This window comes from Symsagittifera roscoffensis, chromosome 6 (assembly GCF_963678635.1).
Source record: "Symsagittifera roscoffensis chromosome 6, txSymRosc1.1, whole genome shotgun sequence".
Lineage (NCBI taxonomy): Eukaryota > Metazoa > Xenacoelomorpha > Acoela > Convolutidae > Symsagittifera > Symsagittifera roscoffensis.
In genome coordinates this window covers 20,449,424-20,474,708 of record NC_087067.1, presented here as the reverse complement: position 1 = coordinate 20,474,708, position 25,285 = coordinate 20,449,424, and the positions used below count along the sequence as shown (strand labels likewise).

The following is a 25,285-nucleotide window of genomic DNA, read 5'->3' as shown; positions in this document are numbered from 1 at the left end:
CTCGATTTCAGAAATTTTTCAACTCAATATATTTCGTAATATTTTTGAACAGCATAATGTTTACATACTTTGGCTTTATGCTTTCAAATTGGTTTCATGCGAAGTCAATGTGGATGCCTTCAGCTTGTTATATTCCAAATCATTACTTAGAAAATTGTGTCCATTTGTGTTTAGTGCCATTTTTACTGCATGACCTTTCAATTTATATATTTTTTTATTTTTGACTAGCTGTTTTATTTTTGACTAGTGTTTACCGATTGTTGAGAGCTCGTGGCCGAGATGGCAGGGTGTGAGACTCCAAATCTCAAGGTCGCTTGTTCGAGTCCGATGCGTTGCAAAACCTTTTTAATTCGATGCTTGTTTCTATTTTTTCTCATTGCGCTTTCTATTGCCGCTTTTTTGTCATGTTCTTGCTTGTGTTTGCGAGGCGTAGCCTTGCCTCTGTATATTTGTATTTTTGAGATAATAGACAGCTCAACTGCCTGTTTCAAGTGGTCGGATGTGTTTATGGGAGCGAAAGGTCAATGTTTTTACTTCGAAAGTTGTTATTTATGAAATGGCAAGGTGACATTTTGCGGTTTGACTTATACGGTTTTTGCGGTTTGAGTTTGATTTTTTAAAAAAAATTCAGATCATTTCTTTTGTTAAAATGAAGACAACTCACCTATCCAACAGCGTAAGCGTAAAGATTACGAAAATCGTGATCAAGTTCTGATTTCGAAAAGAGATTTTAATTATCAGATTTCTCAGCGTAATTACACTAGCGTCAGCTTAGTCTATTATTAAGACCCTTTTTTTTCATCACTTAAGTCGCAAATATTAGCACCATTTTTGGGGATCTTTACAGAGTTTTAAAAGCATTTGCTTTTACATTCGAATAGTATTAAGTGAACACAGTTGATGCATTTTTAATTCATCAAATGAACCGAAAAAAAACTATTTGTTTCCAACGGCATAACTCAATAAAAACTCGATTTCAGAATTTTCCTAACAATATACCTCGCAATTTTTTGAAATGCATCTTTTATACATAATGTGGCTTTATGCTTTGCGATTTGTTTGATGCAAACTTAGTGTGGATGCCTTCAGTTTCTTATATTACAAAATTGTGTCTATTTGTATTTGGTACCCTTTTTTGCTGAATGGCATTGGCAATTTATTAGCATATGTAGCTGCTTTGTTTGTGACTGGTGTTTGTCGGTGGTTAAGCGTGCGTGGCTGAGTGGTTAGTGCACGAGACTGGTTAGTGAGTGAGAGTCGCAGATCGAATCCTAGACCTAGTCGAATTTTTGCTAATTCGAGGCTTATTTCTATTTTCTTGCCATTTCTAGAGCTGCTTTTTGTCTTGTTCTCGCTAGTGTTTGCGAAGCGAAGCTCTACCAAAAAAGTGTGAATCATGAATTGTTCTAGAAATTGAAGTAGCTTTAAGGATATTTATTTTTTCGTTGAAACTCAAAAATTGAGGTTTTTGAAAAAAAAACATGTTTTCTGTTTTGTTGCGTTCATTAGTTCTTATCCAACTCTCTGTTGGCTCTATTAAAAAAATCATATTTGTTCTGATTTTGGATACAGTTTTCTCTAATGGCTCACTAAATTTCCTTGTGCTAAAAAACACCGCGTTAGAAATTCTACTTTTTCTGTTTCTGAGAAAAGAATAGAATGAACTTCCTTGGAGTTTTGGAGTCCGGTTGCTCGAACTAAACGAATCAAATAATCATGTTATAACTTTTTAGAGGAAGATGAATAATAAAATTTTTGAGTCGAAGTTTTTTATCCAATATCTGTTTGACTTGTTCTGCGATGCAGGAATTGGCTGAAGATTCAGAAGGACCCGAAGTTGATGAGGAAGGTTTCTCTCGGCTGTACGAAATACTGAATCCTTTTCCGATGCAAACACAGCTGTACGAAAAGTTAGTGCAATTGATTATCGATTATACTTAAGGGGCTTGTTGCTCTTGAGTTGTTTTGTGCAAGATGCTTAACTGAACTTAACGTTACGTTAGCTTAAGTATCTCAATTTAAGGTATTTTAAGAAAATGTTTCTAGAATTTTTGTGATATCTAAATATTCTTGCCTAGATACGCTCGATCATGGAGCAAAGAGACTTTGCAAAATGAAAGCACCCAAGGAGAGGCAGATAGGGAAACTTTCCCCAATCCGAAAAGTAAGTCACTCACTCGATAATTTTCACAGAAGTTCAAATAGAGCATGATTTACTTATTTGCAAGTACTCTAATATTATTAGAGCAGCAACCAGTTTCATTTTAAAAGTACAATATGGTGGTTTTATTTATTTCCCAATTTTGTATGTCCATTTTTGTGTTTAGGCAAAACATGGCACAGTATTTCTCCGGTGGCTCGTTTGTTTCCAAAGCTGTCTGAATACTCTTTGCATCTGTGGAATACCTCATACATGGCAGAAACTGAGCTAGAGAAATTTCTCTTGGAAGACGGAAAAGTATGTTATCTTAGAATGTATTCTTATTTGAAAAATTGAAAATCTGAATCAGTGCATAGGTTACCTAAAAATGCTTGTTAACTCACAACGAAGTTGATGCAAAATTTTGAATTGTTGAACCGAGCATTGATAAAACAGTCATTATGTAAACTATACTAAAAGACTAAAAGTGTCGCATTTCGAATAAAGGCTCGAATATTTGTACTCGTGGTTTTTCAGACAGTTTTTTCTTATTATTCAGTCATGAACAGTTTTTTATACCATCTAAAGGTATTGGCACCCTGAGCTCAAATATAAAAAAGTTTTTTAATCTGTGATCATTTCCGTTATGTTCGAATATTTGTGCTCGTGGTTTTTCAGACAGTTTTTTCTTATTATTCAGTCATGAACAGTTTTTTATACCATCTATAAATATTGGCTCCCTGAGCTCAAATATAAAAAAGTTTTTTTAATCTGTGATCATTTCCGTTATGGGGATCGTTGAAAACATGGAAATACGGTGTATAGACATTTGTGTTCCAGACTTTTGTGACCATGTCAAAACTGTTCGAATTATGAAATTGTCCAATGTTAACATCTTTACTTTGACGCTGTGATTGTTAATGCTTTCACATTTTGCGTTTAATTGATCGTTTTATTATTCGATTCTGTGCACCAAATAATCACTGAACAGTGAAGGCGCGTATAAATTTTCAAAAGGAAATGAAACACCAAAATTGAGTGAAATAGAAGGTTCTCGAAATTGGTTGGTTTGTTTGAGTCAAGGAAGAAAGGGTGGTAAAACATGGTTGCACTGATCTTTTTGCCTTTTTGAAAACGGTTATTGCTTAATTTACTTCTTGGAACAAATTTTAATTGGAAAAGTTTCTTGGTTTTTACTGTTTTGCAAGGTAGGTACACCTAGATGTAAACTCTAGTTGTCAATTTTGAATCTTTTTGACGTCCTGTGGTAGGTTTTGACTTATTGAGAGTTTCAAATGCAGTGGAAAAGTTACTCAGTGCAAGAAAGCGGTACACAGTAGCATTCGGACATGCTCGAGGAACTCTGGATCAAGCCTGCTGTTGATTGTTTCCAGTAGGCTGAGTTTGTTGCCAGATGCTTTAGCACATGACAGTAGCAGTATCGCGTTTGCACATTCTGGCATTTTGGAGTCAACGCGTTTGTGACCGCTGTTTCGGAATCAAGGATTGCTTGTTTAGGACTTCGCCCAAACACTTTAAAAGTCGATTATTCGTCTTGCCAGGAAGCAATGCCTTCACAAGAAATAAAAATCTTTCAGTTGATGCGCGTGTATCTGGAAGAAGCCACTCAAAGGTGTTGAAAAAGTGCCAACGCAGAATCAATAATCAGTTCCGCCAAGAAAATTCAGCCCTGCAAGTTGATTCTCGTATAGCTGGAAGAAGACACTCAGGGTCGTTGAAAATGTGCCATCGCAGAATCAATCATCAGTGCCGCTACGAAAATTAATTCCTCGAAGAGTGTGGAAAACCATTATTTTCTTTGTAACATCAAGTTCAGAGTCACATTGAATGAAACTTAAGCCTTTGTGTGTCATTTTCAATATCTCTGGAAGTTCAAAACCAAGTGGTTTGCTTCCTGTATTCTTGGACTCTTTCCTGCTATTTTTTCTTAACGGTTCTCTGGTGTTTGGCTGAATAGTTTGGGATCAATGAAATTAATTGATACATGAAATTAATTGAAAACAAGGATAGCAGGTTACTGTGCAAGTAGCTCAAAATGTTCCGAATCTTAAAAAGAAATAAAAATAAAAGTTTTTTTCAAATTGATATCGTTTTTTTCTGAATGTTGTGATAAGAAGATCTGAACGAAAGAAAGAGTCAAAAGAGTCAAGTAAAATCAGTCATTTGGAAAGTAGTTTTTGAAGAAAAATGACTGGAAAACGAAAAAAGTTAAACAAAACTAAAGTTTTTCAGTTTTTTTTTGCAGAAATTTTTTGAATGTTCAAGTTTTTGTTACCCAAAATTGTGCCAAAAATTACCTTTATTTGAATAAAACTAAGTTTTAATGGCTTTAATTAAGCTTATTAAGCTATAGAAACCCTGCACTGTAAACTGATTAGATCAAAAATCAAAAATTTCACGCCGGTATTTCTCGACACTGAAAAAAATTCACGACTGAAAAGGCTTTAATATGATATATCATTCGACCCAGTGAGACGATTATTTGTGGTACCTGATTTTGCGTGGAAAAAAAACTAAAACGCGAATACAAAGTTTCTCCCCACTTTCAATTGTCGGAACAAAAAGATTTTTTGCAAACTATTTGGTAGATTTAAAAGGGTAGTCGGAAGATTCAAGTATCTGTGCAGCTCGAGTTTTTGTTCTTTACCTCGTAGATAAATGATCTCACTGAACAAACCGTTCCAGGTCCATAAATTAGGATTGAATTTGAAGTTAATCGTTTTCTAGGTGCCATGTCCCGATGCCGAATCAACCATATATCGATACCGAGAAACATGGAACAAGCCAAACACTCTGTCTTTTGCGGGATTCGTCCACTTCCTTTTTTCGGAAAAGTGCACTGCAGTCAAACGAGTGGAAAGCAGAGTGAACATGGATATGAGATTACCTCTGAACCATTACTACATCAATTCTTCTCATAATACGTTAGATTATCTATGAGTTTCTAATCGTTAGGTGTAGTTTTGCTGATTGGTTCTAATAGACTAAACTGATTAGTCAATCTGAATAGACTAAACTAAATTTGAGTACAACTTACTGCGCCTCGCCCAAACATAGCTAGTTCATAAAAGCTTGGAATAAATTCGCTTCCAAGAAGAGAAGATAAGTCTTTTTAATATAAGAATGAAAGCTTGGCGTAGCCGAATGTTTGTATTCACATTTTTTCTGCAAGAGCTATGGAGCAAAAAGTGGTTTTCAGCAACAAAAGGTGATTTTAATTTTCGGACGAGTTTTATGCATCCTTTAGATACTTAGAAGGGAACCAATTGACTTCAGACTGCACGTCAGACGCCTACATCAGAGTTCTCAAAATGGGAGTCCGGTTCTTGGAACGTACGTATAACCTAAAATTAAAACCGATCTCTTTACTGTGATACTGAGAACGGTTTTGAATTCTGAAAATGGATTAGAAGTAAATAAAATATTATATTTTGTGACATGTCTAAGTTTTTGTAGTGGACGTGCACCCTGGCTCTTCAAACTCTGAGCCAGTCATCAAACATCTCAACTTCCCCACCAGTCCACTTCCTCTGAGAGAAGCATGTGAAGCTATCAAAAAGTATGCATTCGTCAGATCACAGTAAGAAAATTTTAGGATACCTTCTGATCGTTCTCTCTCTCTCGCCAAAAGTCGCTAGCTAATAATAAATCTTGATTAAAGTAGACAAAACTCAAAAATTGCATGAGGGTTATAATTAGCTGGGTTTATTTTATCAAAAAAAAACGAAAGCATAAAGAATTCTAGAAATTCACAAACTTAAAGACATCTATTTTTTTCGAGAAAAAACTAGATTTTTTTTTCTGTTTTATTTGCGTTCGTTGAATTTTTTCCAATTGCTATATTCATGTTGTCTAAATGTTTTTGGTTTTAAATTTATTGCAAGTGGTGCGAAGATCCACTTGGCCTGTTGCAAAAATTTTCAACAATTTTTTTTTTGGTGTTTCTGAGTTACTTGCTTACCTCTGTGTTAATTTATAACAATACCAGCTTGGAAGAACATTAAAAAGTCACAGTTTTAGAACAGAAGCTAGAGTTTTAGGAACTTGCTACTATATGTTATTATGATAATTTCAATTGTCGCTTCTTAAGGCGAACATGAGTTTTGTTAGTGGTTTTACAAAATTAGTTACTCGTGGACAATTCGCCACTATACAAATTTTAATAACACTTCAGACAGAACGTAATAAAAATAGATTGTGAAAAGTTAACAGCAAAAAAAAAGATTTTTTGAATTTAAGTGAATGCATTTGAGTGCGTTACATTTATCATTCTTTATTTGCTAATTAATTGATTTGTAGCTCACTACATTTGAGAGTATTTTCATTTTCAGATATCCTGTTATTCTGAGCATTGAGGATCATGTTGAGAAAAACGACGATGCCAAAATCACCATGAACAAGATTTTCATTGAAGTTTTCAAGGGTATCAATTTTTTCATTTTTCTCCAGTTTTCGAGTTATGTTTCTTTTACGTTTCATTTTGCAACAGAAAATCTGTTGACCGACGAGAAACTGCGGAACAACCAACTGCTCCCGAGTCCAGAAGAGCTGAAAGGGTTCATTATAATCAAGGTTTGCTCTCTGATTTTAGATTATGACACTTAATAACAATTTTAGATATCTAGCATTTATTAGATAACAATTCTTTTTACCAATTTTGACTAAAAATTGTAAAATACAGATAAGAAATGACCACGTTTACCGCAGCAGCTTATAAGACCATAAAATTTTGGAAATTCTGAAAGTTGTTTTAAACATTTGGTCATTTTAATCCTGCTTGAGCAATTTTTGGTTGGCAAATTTAGTCAACTGCGTAAGAGATAAAATTGAGCTAATCTAAAACCAATAGTTTTCCTTAATGGTCTGTTTATTATGTAATTAGTATCCCAAAGTGACTAAATTGGCTAACAATAGTTCATATATCGCTTTTTCTTTTGATTAGCACAACTGAGGAATTACGATAAAATTATTTCATGCTGTGTTCGTAAATAGTTGAAAGCATAACTTGTCAAAAAATATGCTGAGGCATAATAGGCAAACAATTAAAAGTGGCCGGAAAAATCGTAGTTCATTTTCCCAATATTTTGTGTCAGGTTGACGTGGTAAAAAGTTATATTTAACGTCCACTTCCAGAACTGAAAACCTTCAAATTCAGTAATAATTGTGCGTTACTATTTTTATTTCCTGGAAACTGATTCAGGAACGTACAAGCAACTAAACTTACGGATTGTCTTATACCCAAGTGTTCGCCTGAATTTGTTTCCTTTGCTAGTCATCTCATCTTTTTAGGTCTGTTTAGCCATTGTTCTTTCACCTTCAACGAAGTATTTTTCTCTTTCGCCAGGTAAGCTGTGTGATTTGTGCTAAATTGGCAATAAGATGTATTATTTTTTTTCTTTCCCAGGGAAAAATAAATAGACTGATGAGACATTCATTGCATCATATTTAGTTCCTCCTAAAAATAGATGAAAGAAATAGAACACAATTTAGCGTTAAGGAATAAAGTTGACTTCCTTTTTTGATCTATTTTTGCACCTTTTCGGGTTGTCAATTGCAGTTATAAGTGTACAGTTTATAAAATTCAATTGCCATTTTTATTCAGATTTCGAGTTCGATATATTTAAATTTTTTTTAATTTAAATTTTGGCAAAATTGTAATAATTAGTTAATTAGTCGAGTTATTAACCGGAACTTCTTACTAATTTTTGATATTGAGCTATTCGTTTGAACAGAATAAAAGATTGAGACATGAGAAATTCATCAATGTCTGTCGAGGCATTCCGTCTAAAAATCTCGACGAAGTGTTCGTTAAAGGTTTGATCATCTTTTTCCAATACTGATCTCCATTCTATTATCTTCGTATAAACTTAAATGAAGTTTAAACAAATTGTTCTTATTCCAGGAACTAAAACTCCAAAAAAGTGTGAGAACTATTTTTTATCTTCAATCGTATTATGATATCAGTGCCAAATATTTGTTTTCACGCAATGCTGAACTACTTCATTTTCAGGCCAACCAAATTTACTTACGAGCTTGGCGAAGAAAAAGTTTTACTCTCTATGCTCCAACAAACGTTTCGAAGACTCGGTATTTGCCAAGAACTTGAAAGATAGCGGCGAGTGTCCTTCAGAGTACGGCGAAACAAGTGCGGAAGCTCTAGTCGAGTGGACGAAGCGATCACAGGCAGGGCAAGCTAGTCTTTCTTTTTCGGGGTTTCCCTCTTTTTAAACCCATAATTTCATTTTTTAAACCTGGACCTTGTCAAATGTCTTATTTTAAAGGTTATGTTAGGTTGATAAAAATGACTTTGAGCTAACCGTAAGCAGAACCTATTTTTCTCACAAGACAAAACTGGGCCGTCTAATATATTTTTGTTGAAAATGGTTTGCACATCTTCTTTTAAGTCTAGGGATATTTCGGAACTATTTGGCAAAACATTAGTTAGTCTTGCTGTTAGGTAAAAGTGTATCCCGGCAACATGCAAGTGCTATCGGGTCACTTCGACCCCCGCGACATGTGGATGTGTGGAGTGCAGTATGCCTGTCTGAACATGCAGACTACAGACTACTATTTCATATTCAACCAGGCAATGTTTGCGAGGAATGGAGGCTGTGGATTTTTACTGAAGCCATACTACCTCAGACCTAAAAGTGGGTTTATATCAAAAGGGAGTCATCGGGTTAATTAAATTGAGTGATTTTTTTTATTCCTATGTTTTTCATAAATGAAAGTTTCAAACGCAAATTTACATCAAGAATTTTCTCCTCGTCAAAAATCTCTTTACAACAAGATGTTTCTCCACATCAAGAGAGTTTTTCGGCTCTTCCCCCCCCCCCCCTCACCTCACTCAAACATGAACTTTATGGTCTAACGAGTGGTTTTACGAGGTTAATTATGAAGACCAAATATGTTTGTCATTGCCTAATTAGTCTGCATGTCAATTTTCATGACAATCGGACAAGGTGAACAGTAACTGCATATATAAAAATTTGCAGGTGGGGGGGGGGGGGGGGGGGGGGGGGAGGAAAAGAGCCAGTTTTCTCTTGCAGATGTTTTTCTTTTCCAGATGGAACTTTCTTCAACCCTTTGACCTTGGAGATGAGAAACAAGGAGACGCTAGAACGGGAGATTCTCAAAAAACGATACCTCAAAGTGCACGTGCGTTCAAATTACCTCGAATTCAAATTGTGAACGTGTTTCGAAACAAAGGCAGTTGAACCAAGTTCAAACCAGGTGTTTTACGGCTGAGATCATTATTTTTGGATTTTATCACGGTTCATCGGTCTTTTCGTTGCTTTGAATAGTTGGTAAGCTGGCAGAAGCGCGTTGATGAATATGTTATAGGTCTAGTTATAATGTTACAGATCCTGGGAGGCGCTCACTTGCCACGAAAAACGAAAGACAATGGAAAGTTTTGTGGTGATATGGTCGATGTATTTGTCAAGGTCTCTCTCTTTGACAAGATCGGAAAGGCCAAGTGCCAGAGTTTTAAGACTCAGATCATAAAAGACAACGGTATTTTGACTCTTATACATTTGAGCCTCCCTCCTGATACTGGTAGCAGAATAAATATATCCCTTAAGCAGCATTTTTGGTGTTCTTTGTAGGAAACTATAAACGGCATATAAGAGCCGGTCTTCTTACCTTATGTTTCTTCAATTCAGGATTTTAAAGGCATCTGTGATTGCTTTTGAAGGCATTCTTGATATCATCTTCTAACTATTGATAATTTGAATGGGTGTTGTATTATGGATTGCAAGATTACGTGAGTGTTATGTGACTAATTTGAACTTTTTGACAATCAAAAAATTGCTACTGTCGAGATTTTCATTACAGTTCTCTCCTCTGATCATTTTTAGAAGCAGTGAAAAAGTAATGATAGTTAATGAACGGATCTAATGTAATCTAGGTTTCAACCCAGTGTGGAATGAGAAGGCCAACTTCATCGTAGACTGTCCCGAACTGGCCTTCGTCCTGTTCGAGGTCATCGACAAAGACCTGGATGCAGATGATCTAGTTGGCATCAACTGCATACACTTCCTAGCACTCCAGAATGGTCTATTTTTTAAAATTTTTTCCAGACCATTTCTCTAGAGCAAAAGCAAAACGGTATTGCAAGTGCCATTCCCTTTGGGATGAGAGTTACATGCATACAAATTTTGACATTGAGACCAAGCTATTTTGTCTTTTTCTGTCATATTGCATCGAAACTTGGCATGGGAAAATGGCTACTGACGCTTGTGACCAGATTTGTTCTTCATTTTTTAGTCGTGATGTCACGCATTTAGACATAATAACACGTGAAACAACTATAAAAATAAAAAATGCTGTGTTGGGGGGGGGGGGGGGGCGGTTTTAGAGGAGTTGAAAAGAGCAATGGATGGTCTTCTTAAAATAAATATATCTACTTTTGAGTTTTGCAGGATATGTGACAGTTCCGTTGCACGATCATAATTACAGTCTGCTTCCGTATGCTTCTCTATTTGTGCGAGTTTCTATTTCAACTTAGCCTGAATGGACAGATGGTGAAATAATGGCAACGAAGGTCAACCAAGGTCATTTAAGAATGATGTTGTGCGTTCGTTTTTGTTTTCACGGAATTGACGGATGTTTGAAGTTGACATTAAAACATTCGAGATTGCAACTACTAACTTTTACATGAGGTTCGAATTGATGTTATTTTTGGACCAACGTAATTTTCATCGTCAGTGTTATGACTTCAGTTCAAACAAGTTAACAATAGCACACACGGTTTGTCTTATTTGTCCTCCAAGCGATTGACTCACTTTAATTTCATTCTTATTAGACTTACGTGAATAACTACACTACGGTAAGTTGCTCCAATTTAAATAAAATGGATTAATTTGGTTTGTATTCGTTTGCGACTTTCTTATGAAGTTACACATGGCGATCTATTTATCCCAAACGTAATTTTATTTTGTGAATCGGCGCTTTTGAATGGGGCTTAAAAACTGCAGCAGCCATTATGCCGATGTTGTACATTGTCGATTTTATGCTCCAATTTTCAAATGGCTTCTCCAGGCAAGGGACTTTCACAAACTGTGGTCGGAAGGAAGCAGCACTTCACAAACCCCAAATCCATCACGTAGTCTAATTCTCGATAATGAACCTTTACTTGCACAAAGAATAAGATTAAACGGCGTTCTAATGTGAGGTTTTCGTTTCAGATCTATGTCTGAAATTTTTGGCAGTGGATTGAAAGTCGCTGATAATCCTTCTAACGAATCGGTTGGGAGCAACAGCCCCAGGGAGACCAGTCGTGGTCCCCCTGAGGACCGGGGCTCCGCTCAACGATCGACCGAGAATGGTTATGAGATTGAGACTAACTGGAACAAGACTGTCGACAAGTTCGACGACCTCGGAATCAAAGAGAAGTTGCTGCGAGGCATCTACTCGTATGGTTTCGAGAATCCCTCAGCCATCCAGCAACGGGCTATCCTCCCAGCAACCCAGGGACGAGATGTGATTGCCCAGGCCCAATCAGGGACAGGAAAGACCGCCACGTTTGCGATATCGGTTCTGGAACGAATCAAGGAAGACGACCCGTCAGTTCAGGCTCTCATAATGGCTCCGACCCGTGAATTGGTTATTCAAATCCGAGGTGTGGTCTTCGCTTTGGCCGAATACATGAACATCCAGGTGGCCTTCTGCGTCGGAGGCTCTGAAGTATCCGTGGATGCTGTGAAGATGCAAGACGCCCAAGTTGTGGTCGGAACTCCTGGACGAGTTTACGACTTGATGAATCGAACTCTTCTGAAGACCGACAAGATCCACATGTTGGTTTTGGACGAAGCTGACGAAATGTTGTCGCGTGGATTTAAGGAGCAGATTGTCAACATTCTGAAGAAGATCTCCGCGAATGCGCAGATCGTTCTAATGTCTGCGACAATGCCTCCAGATGCGCTAGAACTTTCCCAAAAGTTCATGCAAGACCCTGTGAGAATTCTGGTCAAGAAGGAAGAACTAACACTGGACGGTATCCGACAGTTCTATGTGAACTGTGAACGTGAAGAGTACAAGGTTGACACGCTGTGTGATCTGTATGAGACTATGACGATCACTCAAGCTGTTATTTTTTGTAACACTAAGCGCAAGGTCATCCATGTTCAGGATAAATTGACCGAGAAAGGACATACAGTGTCGGCAATTCACAGCGACATGCTTCAGCGTGAACGAGAAGTCGTCATGAACGAATTCAGAACCGGATCCAGCCGGGTCCTGATTGCGACGGATCTGATCTCGCGAGGTATCGACGTCCAGCAGGTATCCCTGGTCATCAACTTTGACCTTCCGTCGAACCGAGAGAACTATATCCACCGAATCGGGCGATCCGGACGATTTGGCCGAAAGGGAGTGGCGATCAACTTCGTGACCCAGAAAGATATCCGGTCAATGCATGAACTGGAGGATTTCTACCACACGAAAATTGAAGAACTGCCCAAGAATGTCATGGATTTGCTGTGAACGATACGCAGAAATGTTGGCATGACAGAATAAAAGTGGGAAAAACAAAGGCGGCGACTACAAATAAACATGGAAAGTCTTCTCACAACAACACCAGGGCGGCTGTCTAGACGAAAACACCCCATTTTAGTTTTATAACCTACCAGTTTCAAGGTTTTCATGATAGTTTTGCAAATGATTTTTTCAAAAACATGCAGTTGCGCAGATGAAAACGTTGAACAACTAAACTAAACCTACTAGCAAAAATAGAACAACTTATGAGCTTAAAATAGTAATTTTCAGTTTTTGCTATTAATTTAATGCTCAATAATTAAATGATTTAAGAAAAACATTGCATGACAAAATATTCATTTTTCTAAACTCATAAACCATGCTGTTGCATTACTTGACTTAACATGTATTTAACTGTTTTAAGTTATAGCTTCTTAATTTTCAAGTTGCTAATAAATGGGTTGCTGTTTTCGATTTTCTATTTAGCCTTAAGCCCACGAAGGGAAAGACAATTTATTTATCCATGTATCTTTGTTTTAAACGTATTTATTTTCAATTAAGCATTTGTAATTTGCCGAACAGTTCAAATTAGCTAACTTTTAATCCACTTAGAAAAAAATGGGCAATTTTTAAAACCGTTATCAGCTATTTATTGAAGTTAGACAGATACTTCAAGTTTTTTCCAAATTATAATCGTTTTAAATTATAATCGAATATGATCATTCGACTTCGTATGACAAGTCTGTGTGGAACGTGACTTCGCGTGGAGTAAAACAAACCTGAAGCTATAATTAGTTTCCCTTTTCAGTGAACGGATTAGACACACGCCAGAGTATAGGGTACACGTTCTACTCAACCCTTAGGTAAAAGTAATCAGAAAAGTAATTACGATTGCGAATCTTTTCTAAAAGTGCTACCTGCTTTCGTATCTAAAATTAAGCTCGAGCAATTGCTTTGGCGAAGACTTATCGTGCGTTTTTGGGTTGGCAAGGCCAGCACTCTTCTTTTTGCAAAAAAAATTGGTTCGAAAAATTCATTTTTTAAGAGTAGTTACACAAGCATAGCTTGTGGATAGTATGAACTTTCTTTTTTTTCAACCTAAATCGCAAATATTGTTGCGACAAAAAGTGTTCATTTTGAAAGTGTTCATTTTGATCATTAACCAGCTGTTAAGTAGCCAATGCTAAGGATATTAACACAAATTGCACTCTAGCTTCAAGATATCATGGCTCTGTAGCGTAGAGGTAGGGAAGGAGGCCAGCAGCTAAATAAGAGGATTCGAATCTGGGCAGGGTCGGATTTTTAATGGGCTTTTTCGTATACAAATTAAAACGTGTCCGCTTTATAAATTGAGGCATCTTATTTGGTAAATTTCTTTTCAAATTGACTGGTACTGCTAATGCTTCATAATTGGCTTGCGTAACTTAGAAGTTATGTAGATTCATAATTGGCGTGCGTCACTTAAGACATTTTGTAGACATTTTGTAAAAACTGAATCAGTTTTACTAATTCAGTTTTATCCAGTAGCGTTGTTGGTCATATTTTGCTTGTGTATGCGAAGTGCAACTTCGCCTATGTGTGAACGATTAGGTCTCAAATGGCATAATCCCAAATGGCGTAAAAAGAAAAATGTCCCAAATGTCATGAATTTCATGCAACAGTTGCATTACAAAATCGAGACAACATTTTTTGTGAACTATGTGAGAAAATTAGTCAAACTGTCAATTCAAATGTTGGACATTTTATCTTACAAATTGTAGAATTTTTTTGCTATCAAAAGCGAAAAGCATAAGCATGCAGTTACTGATAAGCTTCTTGTGGTCAATTTATCCGTCAAAATTGTCGCTTAACAGTTGTTTGGAAGCAATTAACTCCAAATCTTGATCACATGTTTTTTATTCCTGGCAAACTTTAGAATTAGAAATTGTTAGAAAACGTTTGAATTACACTGGAAATTTATGGTAATTGGGAAAAGTTTTTTTAATGCTATTTGGGAATTATGTCATTTGGGAAGCTACCGTAATGAACGTAGTGAAAACTCTTATATAGGTCTTTTTTTAAGGAAAAAGGCCTAATATTTGCTCACGCTCAAATTTGATTTTTCGCGGTTTGACTTGTGATTTCTTTTTAAGTTCAGTGCATTTCTTTTCTTAAAAGGAAGGGAAACTCCACTATCGAACAGCAAAATTGTAAAGGTAACTAAAAACGTGATCGACTTCTCATTCTGAAAATGGAAATTAATTATCAGATTTCCCAGCGAAATAAAAGTTTTATCTATTGATCCAGTTTTCTCAAATTGGGTTAATTTAAACAAAAGTTGTCCATCATAATTTATTCTGCAAATTCAAAGAGATTTAAGGCCATCTAATTTTTTATTCGAAATTCAAAAGTTAAAGATTTTTGAAAAAATAAGTCGGTTTTTTTCATTTGCCTTGCGTTCATTACTCTTTTCCAACTATCAGTTGATTATGTTTTTTATCGTGTCTTCGATTTTCATCGGCATAGTTAAAGACTATAGACTTTTTAAGTGCCAAGTACAAAGTCTTCATTAAAGTAATATAAGTTTTACTCAAAATAATGGTTTTGCAGTTTGACTTTTGATTACACAAACGAACTAGCAAGCGTAGTGTGGTATTACAAATCCACTTTTTTCTCTAAAAACTTATAAAAACAGTGCTAATTTTGAGGGCACTTGCTGCATAGTATAGATTGTTTGAAAGCATTTGTTGGAGACGTTTTTTGTTTGGTGGTTAGTTTTGACATCTTTCAAGCGCATATGGCTGAGTTGGGAGGACATTAGACTCGTTATCTCCAGGTTTTTTTCATATGATTTTTGCCCTTTTTAGCTAATTTTTTGCCGTGTTCTCGCTTGAAGTCGCGAAGTGCAGCTTCGTCGCTGTTCATTTTTGGGCTCAGTTTAAATTTTTTTGCTAAAATGAAATCAAATACGCTCTTCAATAACGAAATTGCGAATGGAAAATGCAAAAAGTTTCTCAGAATAACTTGATTTTTTGTGTTTTGATCAAAACTGGCAAAAAAATCTTTTCTCAATTTATTCGTTAAAAAGTTTTGAGGGTATTTGAAAAAAAACTGAACAGCTTTGAAGCAAATAATTTCTATGCACTGGTTATGATGTAATAGGTCTTTTGAGTTGAGTTGGCGCAACAGCTCTTGAAAGTTGATGTAAAGGTTGTACGACAGGGTCATGTAGCGTGAACATGGCGCGGACCTCACTAGTCTTCCAGCATTGTATAGCAGTTAGTGGATTTATTGGAATGGTAATAACAAAATTTAAGATATTTTAATTGTATCGGAGCTTATGTCATTGTTAGTGAGGGGGAAGGATCTTTGAATTTGAGTAGTTTTTGCGGGCATTTCTACGTACCTCAATTTCCTGGTAGCGAGGAAAACTGCACTGAATATTTTCGATATATTAAACTTCTGAAGATGAATGTTAATATATCGCAGAAATAAAAAAACAAACAAAATAATTCATACATTTAGGATAAATGTGTTTTTTAGCAACTCTTTTGTCTGTTTTGTCAGCAATGGAATGTGGTGAGCGTCGCACGACATTCAGAAGTGCAGTTCTTTCTGGCTGAAAAGTTTTTGGACAAAATGAACTTTAGTGGGTTTTTTTTTACGGGCGTCCTTTTTTTTATTCCGAACGAAAATCAGCTACCACAAATAATCGTCGGAAAGACGGAAAGAGGTTATCATATTAATTGACATTGAGGCATTAAAAAAGTTTCCAAAAAAAGTCCCAGTATCGAGAAAAATTAGTTTTTTTAAATTTACTTTTTTTAGTTCAATTTCGAGCGAAAAACAGGATCGAGTAACGTTCGTTATATGGAAATTGAATGTTTTTTGAAATATAATTTTAGTCTCGTAAAACTTGATTTTACGTTCAATTAAACTAGTTTTAGATGTTTCTTTCAGCGCTTATTAAATTAAAACTATTGAACACAATTTTTAAAAACTATTTCTCTACCCTTGTTTATTGTACGTTTTTGGCGTGATCCAGCTATCTTAATGTTGCGTTTCACTTTTTAATTGATGTGATTGGGTGTTTTATAAGCTTTCAGAGTTTTTCCAATTTTTTTGTTTGTTCGTTTTTGGTATTTGTTTGAAATCTTTGCATTCATTTGTTTTGTAATTTCTTTGTCTAATTTTTCAGTATGATCTTAGTTTATAGCAAATGGCGGGAAGGGCTTTCAATAAACTCCATTTGTTCCTGTAGGTTGCATGCAATTGTTCCTGTAGGTTGCATCCTTTAGGTTGATATGCAGGTTGGTTGGTTGTACAGTTTTAAGCAATGTTTTAAGTGCATATAAGAACTTATGGATCTCGATTTTTTTTATCAAATTTTGTTTATCGTTACCACCTACTGGTTATGAAAAAGAAAGGAATGGAGTTTGTGTAGCCTTAATACTTTTTTATGTGTAAGGTAATTGAGTTTTAGAACATTGTAAAACGATTTTTACGCTTGCGATTAGCAAGTGTTACCAAAAAGGAAAAGATTTTTTTTCGGGTAAGCAGCTAGTTACACAGTCAGTTGAATCACTTATGATGCTGCTATGCTGCTGCCATGCTTAATTTCATGAAAATTCATATTTAACTACCTGGTACTAATTTCTTACCATGCGATATCCAGAATTCAACCATTGTATGTATAATTTTTAAGAGTTTTGATATTAACGTTCTACATGGTTTTCAGCTTAATGGTTGTCGATGTGAGCTTCTTCGGTTTAGTTTCCAACTTATGCAATTAACTTTGCGAACGCTACTTATATAGCTATTGTAGATCCTAAGTAGCTGTTACATGAAATTGTTTCCTATGTTTTTGACCAAATTTTTTGGCTGTGTTTCAGCTCATTTTACGTGGGTTTCAACCTTAAATTTCTGTATAACAAGTGGCGCGAAGCTCAGCTTCGTCTCTCTGTTACAATAGTTGCAATAGCAGACTTTTGTAGCGGATTACTTTGTTCACCGGATTATCTCCATGACTGAACAGAGCTGCTCGTCAACTGACATAGCTTGAGCTTGTTTGCATTTCGAATACCTGCTCTATTCGAAAATTGTTAATCATTTTGGTTCTAGATTGACCATTTCCGATTTAATTTGATTACATAATTTGATTTTTGCAATAAAAGGTATATTCGGCTACATTGATTTTGTTTTTCGTTAAGTCGGCTGAGTTGCCTCATTGTGCCAATCTTTTAAAACATCAATTTTATCGGCTCAACGAGGATCTTCCCTTGAATTGTCGGCTTCGTTACACTCTGGTGATATTTTCTATGCTGTTTGTATGCTCGAATTTGTCTTTCCTTGAGATGAGAGAACTATTTTTTTCGAATTTGTCCAACTTACTGACTTTTGTCATTTTTTTACTACACAGCTCCCCGCGAGGTAGGAAAATGCGCTTCGCCTCTGCGTTTCAATTTAGGGACCATGTGAACAATCCGCCCCTCCAAATGATTTAAGGGGGACTTGGTTATTTTGCATTTTCGCAAATTTAATGATGCAAGTTTTCAACCAATCAGAATGCAGTATTTTTGAGAGAAAAAATAAATTAAGTTGAGTAACATTTTAACCGCTTATATAGCCGATTCCTCATGAATTTTTCAAATTAGTGTCGTATTTTGGGGCGTGGTGAGAACTTTTGAAAATAATTTTATAAAGTGAAATTAAAATTTCATGGCCTAACCTTCTGTGAAAAGTCCGCTCCATTGCTTTGTTCGCTCGAAATTGAACTAAAATTTTAAACCAGTTTTTTTTCGATTCTGGGACACCCTCTTGAAATTTTTTTTACTCGAATCACGAGTTAAAGTGCTTTAATATGATATATTTTTCGACCCATTCCGATGGTTATTTGTGTTATCTGATTTTATGTGGGGGAGAAATAAATAAAACCCGAATACAAAGTTCCTACCCATTTTGCAAATAGTCGGAACAAGAACAGCAAATTTATTCAGGCACTATACGAATCGAATTTAAAAAAAGCCGTAAATTTATCTAGTTAAATGCTGATATAAAAACTGTAAATGGCGTCAGGCAAAATTTTGAACACATTTGATCGAGCGAAACAAATTAACTGGGTTTGAAGTTCCGCGGGAGATTTCGAGCTTCGACCCATTTCCGACGTTTCTCAATTTCGTCAAGTGTATACCATTCACGCATCGTTTCAGGGTTGTTTACTGCCAATTGAGTAAATTGCTAACGATTTGAACGGTTGAAACTTGATTTGAACAGGGCTGTCACAAACGACTTCGAAATGGCTGTACACAAAGATTTACGGTGGTTATCCATTTATTCAAATTTTTTGGCAATTGTTCAATCTATCGGAAACGCGTCAATTTAATGACCAATCTGAATTTCAGAGATCCCGTAAATATTTTTTTGTATGAAAAGTGTTGAGCTGAATTTTACCTGTGGGGTTGGTTAATTGCCAATTTGAGAATCGAAGCGGTGCGATTTATTTCGAGCTAATAACACGCAAGCTGTGGTGTCATCCGGTTCTTAAATGGTTCCAAATTGAATTGAGGTGAGCCCATGTGCTGATTGAAGTTATCGAATGGGTTGAAATTAGACCAAAAATAATGAAAACAAAAATTGTTTAGAATTTGACGAAATAAAATGCACTACAATATTTTAGTTCAATTTGTTTTGCAAAGACCGGGCCTAAAGAATTTCCCTAAAACAATCATTTTAGCATGGTTAAATCAATCAAAATTAACGCTAAAAACTACCTATTCAATTGCTGACAAAACTATATCAAATTTACCCTCTTATGTAGCTCAACAAAATCGAAAAAATATACTTATCTCAATTTTTTCACTTGCGAGAGCAAGTGTACTTGTAATCGGGAACTAGATTTTTTTTTACCATAAACAACGTTCCTTACAAAATGCTGCTGTTACTGCTAAGTGCGGCATTTACGTTCAATTGCTGTAGTGACGTGCTGCAGTGACATGCTCAGTTTCTTCAAAATTCAAATAAAATTAATTGGTAGTTCCTAATTTTTTCAAAGAAGCATGTAAAAAAAAATCGGATTCATAGCTTTAGTCCTAATTTCCGTCGGCTCATTTTCTGTTTTTTTTGTCAAATGCATTTTTTATGACTTGTAATCCTTTATAGCAGCCTAATTAAAAAGAATGGTGTTTATTTTAGATTAAAATGTTTATGATATAATTGGAAGTTGTTTTGTAATATGACAAATTCTGATTTTGAATGATTTTTCCGTTTTTGTCTTCATTTTTTTTTTCACATTTTGGCTTATGTTATATCGGTGTTGTCATTTTATATGGCGCCGTTTTGAAGGCAAAATATTTATTATGCTTGTGTGGATTCAGGGGGTTAAGTCATAAAAACTTTTCAGAACTTTATAGCTTAACGGGTTTCTTTAAATGGGCTGAGTTTTAAACAAAGTGATAATTATGCGCAGTTTTCAAAGTTCAATTTTTTCGGTTTCCTTGTTCTTCTGCACTTATCTGATCTTCTACGGGTTACGTTTTTTGGCTTTCCTTTCATTTTCTGGCTGCGGGTTTGCAAAGTTGCTTTTAGTGAGGTATGGCAAATGGTGCTTCACCTGTGTAAAAGTTGTTCACGCTCAGATGTGATTTTTCGCAGTTCGTTGAATTCTTGTCAAGTTCAGTTTAGTAATTTTCTTAAAAGGAAGTCGAACTCCACCTAAATGCTTTTTAGGTTGTTTTTGATTATAATCCGTGACAAAGGAATGCAATATTTTTCAAATAAATTTTTCAACTTATTTTTAAAAAAAAGTTCCGACTTCGTCTTCTTTTCTTTTCACTATCTTGTAGTGCAATGTGTTTGTTGTATGGCAAGTGTTGCAAAGCTCCGCTTCGCTTCTGTGTGTAAATAAAATTATTTTTGCTTGATGGCCATTAAATGTCATTTTTACTACATAAAATACCAATTTTGTTAAAATGACATAAATAAACAAATTTTTGATTGAATAAATGAAACCATAAGTGATTGTTTTTTGTTTAGTTTTGTGCGCAATTTCAGCATAAAAATGTACTGTATTAATTCTGCTAAATTTTCAGGCAAGTTTTGTTTTCATCATTTTTGTTTTGTTTTCATCACCCCTATTTTTGGAGTTTTACTCGTTTTTTTTCTGTATATTTAAAATCAGCACTGTATTTCATTCAAAAAATACGTTCTAGACGCTAAATGCATCACTTTGCAATTTACAGACATTTTCAGCCTGCTCTTCGCTCTCTTTTGGAAATATTTGTTGGTCTTTTCTCTATTTTGGATAATTTTTATCTAGAATTAGGTTGACTGTGATAGCTTTGACGGTGTCGCTTGTTGTTTTGTTTTAATAATAAGATCTTGTCGAAATACTTAAACGTACGTATATAAAGCTATTTGAACTGTTCAGTGCAATAAAGTCTAGGTAGAGGACATCCAATTTTATTTGAAGCTCTAAAGGATACTAACGCAGTGAGAAAATCTCGCTTTTTCTAGTGTATGTCAGTTTCATTTTCAGAACCTTTTGATCCCGTTACTCTTTGGATCACTCATTCAAAATGTCCGGCTCGAACGATCTGCTAGTTCTGAAAGACGAAGATGTCAAGATGATGTTGGCGGCTCAAGTGCACGTTGGATCCACTAATTTGGACCACCGAATGGGTAAATATGTGTACACCCGAAAAGATGCCGGAAACCATCTGATTAACATCAAGTACACGTGGGAGAAACTGCTTCTCGCGGCTCGTGCTATTGTCGCTGTTGAGAACCCGAAGGACGTTTGCATCATCAGTGCAAGGACTTACGGTCAGCGAGCTGCTTTGAAGTTTGCCTCATACACAGGCGCTGTAGCTATTGCGGGACGTTTCACCCCAGGTGCGTTCACGAATCACGAGATCACCACAAAATTCCGAGAACCCAGACTCTTGCTTGCAGTGGATCCTGCTTTAGACCACCAGGCTATCTCAGAAGCGGCGTATGTGAACTTGCCGGTCATTGCACTGTGCAATACAGATACTTCCACCAATTATGTAGACATTGCGATTCCTTGCAACAATAAGTCGATCAAGTCTATTGGCCTCGTAGTCTGGATGCTGGCACGAGAGGTGTTGCGAATGAGAGGAACAGTTTCGAGGTGCGATTTTTTAATCACCTTATTTCCATAAGAAAAGAGAAACATACGGAGAACTTAAACTCCTGCCCTTGATTCAGATTTGCATTTTTTTTCTTATTTTACTCGTCTGGGAACAGTTTCCTCTTTTTCAAGCAATTTGATTGCACCACTGGCCTTGGTCTCGAATCACCTACTTTTTGATTGCGAAGCGAAAACAATAACAATTTACTTACTGCTTCCCAATTGGAATAATGCATTTTGGTGTAGTGCTTGTTGGCTGGTTTTGGTTTTAAAAACTGATATGAAAAAGCTTTTTTGAGTTGCAGTTATCAACAGTATCAGAATTAATGAGTGCAACGAAATAACAAAGCACACCATAAGCTTTTTGATAGAAATTATTTATAATAACACTTGCGAGAGGAAGTGTCTTGTTATTGGGAATTAGGTTTCTTTTCCCTGTAAACATTTTTTTATTGCAAATCTTATCTTTATTATTATTCTTTATTCTCTTCTCTTTTCAAATTTTTTCTGCCATATCACGGATTTTATCACGCAACTTTCCTTGTAGCTGCAAGTGCAAGATTTGTTAAATTTTGGTTTCAGATAGGACTTAAAACTTCCAAGTTTTTCTTAAAAATCATTTTTTTTGGCTCAATTTGTCTGCTCAAAGATTATCGGCTTTTTTCCTGTTGGTAAATTTTGTTCCGTTCCTTATTAATATTCAAATGTCTGGTATGTTTGCCTAGAATGAACTTCTATCGAGACATGCGAAAATTTATATTGTGGTAGACTTAGTTTTTTCAACATTTTTCATTTTATCTATTATTTCCTGTTGTATTGCAAGTGGTGCGAAGCTCTGCTTCACCTCTGTGTTAGAAACTGAAGTGAAATAATAAAGAGAGGCATTTTACATTAAAACCGCTGGCAAATATATCAGATGTTTAATGTTGAATCTGATGGCAAACAAGTGTCTTCAATTGAAAATAGTGCTGAGTTAAATTTTACCCCAAAAATTGGTCATTTTGGCTCTTTTTTAATTAATCAAGAATTACGCTGCAACTACTTTGTTAATAGATGAGAAAATTATATCACAAGAAGCCTATTAATTAGCCCAACAATGTTATAGAGGGGTTAAATCTCCAAAAGCCTGTATAAGACTAAATATTTTTGCTTGATAATCAAGAAATTTGATTTTTACTATATAAAACCCAAAATCTTTGCTAAAAAAACAAATTTTAATTTTAAACGACCTACGCAAAATTTGGTTGAGCTGTGTAAGAGGCTTCTTGTGATATAATTTTCTCATCTATTTACAAAGTAGTTTCAGCGTAATTCTTGATTAATTAAACAAGCTAAAATGACTCTTTTTTGGGGTAAAATGCTGCTTAAGAATTTCGGAGAATAAATTACACCATATTAATTCTGATGAAGTTTTAAGCTACTTTTGTTCTCTTCACTTTTTGTCTATTCTTAACCCAATTTGAGAAAAAAAGCAATTGAAAATTCAAGTTTTGTTCGTTTTATCCGGATAATTTAAATCAGCACTGTATAAGTCGAAGTTTTTTTGAAATATGAAATTGAACAACCTTAAAAATCTGATGCCAAACATAAAATAAACGAATATGGTTTTTGGTTCACTAAAAATTGAATCGTAAAAATGATTACGGCGTAATTTAATATAAAAATTAAATTTGGAAAAATTGTTTTTTTTTCTAAAAACAGGAAGATGTTAATTTGAAATAATTTAAGAAGTAAAATGACGTAATAATTGAGTATCGTTTTTAGACAACTGAAGTGGGAAGTGATGGTTGACTTGTTCTTCCACCGAGACCCCGAGGAGGTCGAGAAGGAGCAGAAGGCTCAGCAGGAACCCATGCCTATTGCAGCCGACCCGTGGGCATCCACCGGACCCATGCCCATGCAGATGGACCCCATCCCAACCTTCGGAGCCCCAACTGTACCTGCTCCGGCTGTGGCACCAGCTGTGATGGGAGGACAGGTTGCACCGCCACCGGCATCCGACAACTGGGCAGATGCCAGCTGGGATCCGACAGCAGTGCCTGGAGGTATTGTGGACGGATGGTAACGTGTCTTTACCCGATAGTTACGTGTCTTGACGCGCGACTATGGCCAGAGAACTCATGTGATCTTGATTGAAATTAATTTGATTTGAATGAGTCATTGATAATCAAGAAAACGTGAACATCATTACTCGTTTTTTCTCATCCTATTAAAGCTAATATCATGCCTAGTCAGCATCGATTTCAATTGCCCGAAACGGCCATTTGATTATCTTTTTTTTTGTGATTGGAACGTGCAAAAAGATGAAACAGCAAAAATTGTTCATTGTCAGTTCACTTAAAAGTAGCATTAAATTAATTAGTTTATATCCAGTTTAGTAAGCCTTAAAATTGATTATTCCGTGTTGCTGCTTGACCGAAGCGTTCCTTGCATTGCTGAATGTGTTTGAGTAAATAGGAGAAGTTTTGATTCATCATCTGCTGGTTAGTTGCAATTTTCTGGGCCCGCCAGTTTCTTATAGTGCAAATCAGGATGACCAATGGCTTTACGGGATTTTTTTGAAGTTTGAAGTGCAAACATTTTCCTTTTTTAAATGTTATTTAGCTTTCAGGAGAATTTTTGGGGTTAGAGGGAAGAATTTTTGTTTATAAAAAGTGTTTTGAAGTTTGACAATTGACATTTATCTAGGCATGCATTCCGAAAATGTACCGAAAAATCGGTCACTCTCTCCGATAGTTTAAATTGTCCTTGATCCAGTTTTTGAATGTCAGAAAAGCGAAATCTGCAGATTTTATACCCTTCATTGTAGGGAAAAGGAAAAGTTCTTGCGGCTTACATGAAAATGTTTATTGAAAATGAGCTGAAAGCGCCGTCTAAAATTATCAAATCAAATTGGTCTGATGGAGGAGAAGATATAGGTTTTTCTCGATGAGGGGTTTTAAAAAAATCTTTGTCGACCATTTTTAGTTCGAGAAATTGTTTTATCAAAATCTTTCTATGCAAAAGACCATGCTTTTTCGGGGCATTTTTTTAAAAGCCAAACAGGAGTAAAAGGACATTTTATGGAAATGTTTCTACAAAAAAAATAAACAAAAAACATGCTTTTTAACGGAGCACGCTCTCCCTAAAGTTTAATACGCACTAACAATTCAAAGGCATCTAAGAAAATTTTCAGGGTTGGGCGGTCGAAAATTGATGGCGTGAAAAAGTATGGAACCAAGGACCCTGTGTGCTATCAAGGGGTCAAAACTCCGAGGGAAGGGGGTGTCTGACCTTGGTCTGGTTAAAAGTTTCATTTAATTTGTCAATTTTGTTTTGATCATCATGCCTGAGGTATTCTAGGTTCTCGTCTACCAATCCGCCCAGTGGTGAATATCGCCTGATCATCATGACATCTTGTCCTAATTGGATTGGTGAAGGAACTCTTTGTTCAGCTGTGTACGTCTCATTTATTGTTACTTCCTGAAAAAAGATCACTCATTGAAAAAGTAGCCGCAAGCATCATTAAAATTGGTCGTTTT

General features: G+C 35.7%; 5 protein-coding genes across 6 annotated transcripts in view; all 5 read left to right on the top strand.

Moving 5' to 3' along the window:
- The window catches only part of LOC134848516 (activating molecule in BECN1-regulated autophagy protein 1-like), a 407,400-nt gene that overhangs the window by 360,282 nt on the left and 21,833 nt on the right, over nucleotides 1–25,285 (top strand). The gene's annotated exons all lie outside the window — the stretch shown is intronic.
- LOC134848546 (uncharacterized) lies at nucleotides 1,737–7,976 on the top strand. Of its 2 annotated transcripts, XM_063866055.1 has the most exons (10): nucleotides 1,737–1,910; nucleotides 2,079–2,164; nucleotides 2,328–2,458; nucleotides 4,889–5,085; nucleotides 5,409–5,494; nucleotides 5,618–5,741; nucleotides 6,493–6,584; nucleotides 6,651–6,733; nucleotides 7,451–7,505; nucleotides 7,894–7,976. In XM_063866055.1, the coding sequence occupies exons 1-10, from the start codon at nucleotides 1,801–1,803 to the stop codon at nucleotides 7,896–7,898; spliced, it is 969 nt and encodes a 322-aa protein (XP_063722125.1). In that variant the 5' UTR covers nucleotides 1,737–1,800; the 3' UTR covers nucleotides 7,899–7,976. The 2 variants fall into 2 exon arrangements, with proteins under 2 accessions (XP_063722125.1, XP_063722124.1); XM_063866054.1 differs by lacking the exon at nucleotides 7,894–7,976 and having other exon boundaries at nucleotides 7,451–7,868.
- Nucleotides 7,868–10,750, top strand: LOC134848547 (inactive phospholipase C-like protein 2). The gene is made up of 8 exons (XM_063866056.1): nucleotides 7,868–7,975; nucleotides 8,064–8,084; nucleotides 8,172–8,344; nucleotides 8,619–8,811; nucleotides 9,228–9,319; nucleotides 9,526–9,676; nucleotides 10,071–10,217; nucleotides 10,585–10,750. Exons 4-8 carry the CDS (start codon nucleotides 8,640–8,642, stop codon nucleotides 10,668–10,670), a joined length of 648 nt encoding a protein of 215 aa, XP_063722126.1. The 5' UTR covers nucleotides 7,868–7,975; nucleotides 8,064–8,084; nucleotides 8,172–8,344; nucleotides 8,619–8,639; the 3' UTR covers nucleotides 10,671–10,750.
- LOC134848545 (uncharacterized) lies at nucleotides 10,877–13,165 on the top strand. The gene is made up of 2 exons (XM_063866053.1): nucleotides 10,877–10,991; nucleotides 11,350–13,165. Exon 2 carries the CDS (start codon nucleotides 11,354–11,356, stop codon nucleotides 12,644–12,646), a length of 1,293 nt encoding a protein of 430 aa, XP_063722123.1. The 5' UTR covers nucleotides 10,877–10,991; nucleotides 11,350–11,353; the 3' UTR covers nucleotides 12,647–13,165.
- LOC134847765 (small ribosomal subunit protein uS2-like) lies at nucleotides 21,117–23,951 on the top strand. Its single transcript, XM_063864975.1, has 2 exons — nucleotides 21,117–21,764; nucleotides 23,529–23,951. Exons 1-2 carry the CDS (start codon nucleotides 21,190–21,192, stop codon nucleotides 23,827–23,829), a joined length of 876 nt encoding a protein of 291 aa, XP_063721045.1. The 5' UTR covers nucleotides 21,117–21,189; the 3' UTR covers nucleotides 23,830–23,951.